A 5,212-nucleotide genomic window follows, 5' to 3' on the forward strand; every position below is an offset into this window, starting at 1 on the left:
CATTTGTTGATATCCATTTAAATATTTTACAATTAGATTATTTTTACAGATTTTTGAAGTAATTACATTCAACAATTTTTTTCCTTTAGTTTCTTATTTCTTTTGCTTTGCTCTGTAAAATAATTTTTATAATTTTAGACAATATATTTCTAATATAATTTTATATTTATATTATTGGATTTGTTTAACATAAATAGATAATATAAAAAATATATATTTTATAAATTAATGTATAAATTTAGAAAATTTAATGTAAAAGCTATAAATTAATAGATTTGACGAACAAAAGATTTATAAAGTTGAGAAATTAAAAAGTAAAAATTTTGGAATTTTACGAAAGTATATTAACTTTTACGAAAATATAATGGATAAACTTCCGAAAACCTGACACCTCTGATTTTTCTAGGGCTTGGTATAGTACTGTTTTTGGGTGCGCTGATCAGAAATATCAACATGAAAATCACCGACAAGGTCATCTTCAAGGCCAAACATCGAAAAAATTGTATATTTCCTAAAAAAGGTTTCAAACACAACTTTAATTAGTTTAAATGAAATATCGTGCCTAATGGGGGGCTGCGCCCCCCAAACCCCCCCCTGAAAACTAACCTAACCTAACCTAACTCACCCAACATTGTGCTTAGTCCATGTTGTGCAAAATACGAAAATGTGCAGCTTTTGACTTTCGGGTTGCGTTATCATCGTTCGCCGCCACGTGGCCGCCAAAGGAACCAATGCGCTACATTAGCACGGCCGCGGCGCGCCGCGGCGCGGGCACGTCAAATATATCAGGCGATACATTTATGACGTTTTACTCAGAAAATAATTGTTCTACAAAAAAAATGTATAGAACATAAAAGATGTATTTTTTTAAGGGCTACAAGTTTGGTTTGAAGCATTTTTCTGTAAAATTGAGATTAACTGAAATAATGCAGAAAAATATAATTTTTTCGATGTTTGACCTTGAAGATGACCTTGTCGGTGATTTTCATATTGATATTTGTGATCAGCGCATCCAACAACAGTAGTATACCAAGCCCCATAAAAATCAGAGGTGTCAGGTTTTCGGAAGTACAGCCAAATATAATTTTACGAAAATTTTAAAAATAAATTATTATTATTATTGTTTTAGCAATATTTATTTTTTGCATTATTCATTTTGCTATACATAATTTGAAATAAATAAATTTGTCAAACGTTTATTAATAAAAAATATGTATTTGAAATATTTTTTCAGTTGATTTACAAATAAAACTCGAGAATAGATATATCGATGTGTGTGTGTGTGTGTTTATACGAAATTTATGTTAATAATTACGAATTTGTTTAGGTTTTTTAGAATTTCTCTCTCTCTCTCTCTCTCTCTCTCTCTCTCTCTCTCTGACCGTCGTAAAATAAATTAACTTTGAATAATTTTAGAAATATATTTTATTTGTAGTATAATTGTGCTCAATTTTGTTTTTCATATTTTTTAATATTCGCTGTTATTGCCTGAATTGTAATGTTATTCTTTCTTTTTTTTATCATGATTAATTAGAAATATTATGAAATACATGACGTTTTTTCAGTCATTCACCCATCTACACACACGGTAAATGTTTTTGTTCTATTTCTGTTGCAGGAAATACTAGATTGGAAAAATGGTCTCCCGAGTCCCTTAGATGTGCAGGATTGTGCGAGGATCATTTTAATGATGACTGCTTCAAAAATGATACAAAAAGAAGATTGAAGCGGGATGCTGTACCAATCCATTTTAAAAGTGAGTATAATTATGCACAACGAAAAAAAGGCAGACAAATGGAAATAGATGGAGTAGCTAAAGAAGACATACAGCAAGCAGTTGAAGTAATCGAAGAAAACGCCATACCAGTTATTGCATCTACCAGTTGTACAATAAATCCAGATATCGTAATGATGGACGAGCAACCGGTAAAACGGTCACTTAGAACATATAGACCATCAAATTTATGTTTTGATATTCCAGCGGAAGAGAAAAATATCATAGAATGGATACATATAGAGCCGCCCAGCTATGAAAGAATAATTGATAAACCTGATTTGCCAAAGAAAGAAAAAATCAATAAAACAAAGAATACGAACGAATTACATATTATAATTAATAATTTAAAACGTGAAAATGCTCGGTTGCAAAAACACATAAAAAGTTTAAAATATCGGCTACGTATGAGACGTATGCCTAAAAAGCCAAAGGGAAAAAAACAAAAGAAAGAGGTATTAAAAAGATTGATAAATGAACAAGAATTACACCCTGTGGCAAAAGCTATGATAAATTTACAGCTACATACACCAAATGCAAAATATACAGAAGAAGAGAGAAATTTATCGAGGCAACTTTATTATTATTCAGCCTCTGCATTTTGTCGCTTACAGAAAGCGGGTTGCAATTTTCCTGGACAACGAACAATACGAAGATGGTTAGAAGAATATGACATGAGACGAGGATTCTGCAATTTTATATTTCATAAATTAAAAGAAAAAATAACTCAATTACCAATGCAGGAAAGAGTGTGCGCTTTGAAATGAGATGAAATGTATATTAAATCATATGAGGAATATTCATCCAAGTTAAATGAAATAGAAGGCCTTGTAGATCTCGGACCTCTAGGTAGAAAATCAGAGAGAGCTAAATGTGTGTTTGTTCAGATAGCTTAAATGCACGGCACCCATGGCGTCAACCTATAGCATATTTTCTTCCAGGAAAATGTATGAAGGCGGATGATATAATTATTTTATTAAAAGAATGTCTAGATAGATTAAATGAAACAGGTGCTGATGTGCAACTTCTGATATGTGATCAAGGCATACCCAATCAAAGTGCTTATGCTCAACTCAGTGTTGATACATCAGACCCATTTTTCATGTATAAAGAAAAAAATATTACGCTTCCTTTGATTTCCTGCATCTGGTGAAAAGATTGGCAAGTTTCCTCAGGACGCATAGAAACATCTATTGCGATGGAAATGTAATTGCTTCCTACTCCGATTTTGAAACGACATGGTCCATCGACAATTCCACAAAAGGAGGCTCTAATTTATTGTTATCACACATAACAGAAGCGCACATTCGTCCAAATAGTTTCGAAGCTATGAATGTGAAAAGAGCATTCCAATTATTCAGTCATACTTTTGCAGCCGCGATAAAAACAGCCAGCCATGAAGAAGAATTAAATACAAATACATGGCAAGTTACAGCAGATTTTGCAGAACGCATGAATAATATTATCGATGCTTGCAATTCGTATAGTTTGAAGATGAAATTTGGCGGAAAACGACCATTATCCCCTAAAAATTCAGATATCGAGATTTTATTAACAGAATTTGTGGAATGGTGTTCAAGATGGTCAAAATCAGCAGAAACAATAACTAAAGTACCTTGTTTCAAAGGCTTTGTTATAACTATAAAAGCTATTCTTGCAACTTATAAAACACTCTTAAGTAAAAATGAAGAATTTGAATTAGCAACAGGATTATCCAATCAAGACTCCGTGGAACATTTATTTTCCAAACTTCGACAACGCGGAGGATTTAATCCTAATCCGACCGCAAGAATGATACGACTTTCCATCAGGCACATACTTTCCACGGGATATATTCAAACGAGTGACAAAGGCAATGTACAATGCCCAGAAACAGAAACTCTTATTAATGAACCGAGTAAACTTACTAAGGCTATAGAAAATGTTATGGAAACCAGCAGTACAGCTCCAGAATATGAAGTAGATCAAAACGATAAGTTACTTGCAGAGGATGCAAATATAATCGAAGAATATTTTGATAACGAAGATATCGAAAATGATGAGCAACATAGCAGTTACGATGACAATGCTATAGCATTTTTCGCTGGATTTGTGGCACGTAGAAGTTTTCAAAAAAGTAATTGTGAAAAATGCCGCGATGTTATGATGAAAACGCCAATGGACAAGTTAACAGCAAATGAGAAATACGTACAATTTAGAGAATATCCGAATGATGATGAAGAGGCTCCGACAATTACAAAATTAGTACGCCCAACAAGTTTTTTTATAAACATAATGAAAATACAGTTATTAGTGTTTAATAAAACATGGCAGCATTATTGGGCATCTACACAAGATAAAATTGTTGCGGAGTGTATAGAAGAAACAAATAAAATACATGCTACATGGTTTGATATTAATGACGAGTGTTATAATCATCGAGTGCAAACATTAAGATATATGATTACTGTAAAAATATACTCTCGCACTAGATACAATAATCGCGCTGGAAAAAAAACTAGTGCACCTCGCAGAAAAGTGAAAAATTTTTCAAACAAGTAAAATAATTGCGTAAAAATTAATCAATGGAAAAATTGACGAAAGGAATATATGAAATACTTAACAATCATGTTAAGCATGTGTAAAAAGACTGCAACCGAGCAAAATAATTAAGAAAGAAATAAGGAAAACTAGAGGCAAATAAACGTGTAAAAGATTAAAAAAGGAAATGTACAAAAAGCAACAGAATTTAAGAAAGAATTAAGAAAACTAAAAAAAGAAAAAGATACAAAAGAGAAAGAAGATGAAAAAAATTATAAAACTAAAAGGTAAGAAAAAAGTAAGAAAAATATTAAAAGAAATTACGTAGAACACATATATTAATCCTTTCTTTTGTTATGTTTACTTGTATCAAGATATTGCATTGCAATAACGCTCAAATGCATAGAATATTAAATATTTGCAAATTATATTACTTTTTAATAAACATCATTTTTAAATAATAACAAAAAGAAGTATAAATTTTTCAATTTCGTAGTAGAAGATCGCAATCACAGTTGAAACTTTAGCATAAATCACAAACTGCCATCAGGTTCTATCACGGATTAAAAAGGTTTAATATGCGATCATGCTAAGAAATTGTAAAATCATAAGCATTTTTGTTATTAGCAATAATGTGATACAAGTAATAGTAGTGAGATTTAAAGAACATATTTTAACAATATAAAGATATAAATCATTGGCATATGGTATTCTATACATAGAGGGTAGGAAAAATTAATGAATACATAAAATATATTGCTCATTTGCTGCCACAATGATATAACTCAAAAATTGTTATTTTTTAGGAGACACGATTTAATAATAGTACATGTAGCAACTTTTCTCCCTATGCTGATAACTTATAAATTTTTCATTTTTGAGTTCTGTCATTATTGCAGCAAATGAGCGATATGAGTA

At 31.1% G+C, this 5,212-nt stretch overlaps 1 protein-coding gene across 1 annotated transcript; it reads left to right on the plus strand.

The window, feature by feature from the left end:
- Positions 1-3,565: 3,565 nt before the first annotated feature.
- On the plus strand, positions 3,566-4,315 carry LOC145943508 (uncharacterized). The gene has a single exon (XM_083051074.1). The coding sequence runs from the start codon at positions 3,566-3,568 to the stop codon at positions 4,313-4,315; it is 750 nt and encodes a 249-aa protein (XP_082907200.1).
- Positions 4,316-5,212: the final 897 nt, after the last annotated feature.

The sequence above is a fragment of the Prenolepis imparis genome, unplaced genomic scaffold, assembly GCF_030444845.1.
Source record: "Prenolepis imparis isolate NDT839.2.m4 unplaced genomic scaffold, iyPreImpa1.0 SCAF_12, whole genome shotgun sequence".
In the NCBI taxonomy this organism is placed as follows: domain Eukaryota; kingdom Metazoa; phylum Arthropoda; class Insecta; order Hymenoptera; family Formicidae; genus Prenolepis; species Prenolepis imparis.

What these genes read in the sequence shown, in the direction of transcription:
- LOC145943508 (XM_083051074.1), top strand. Translation starts at nt 3,566, where the DNA reads ATGATACGACTTTCCATCAGGCACATACTTTCCACGGGATATATTCAA.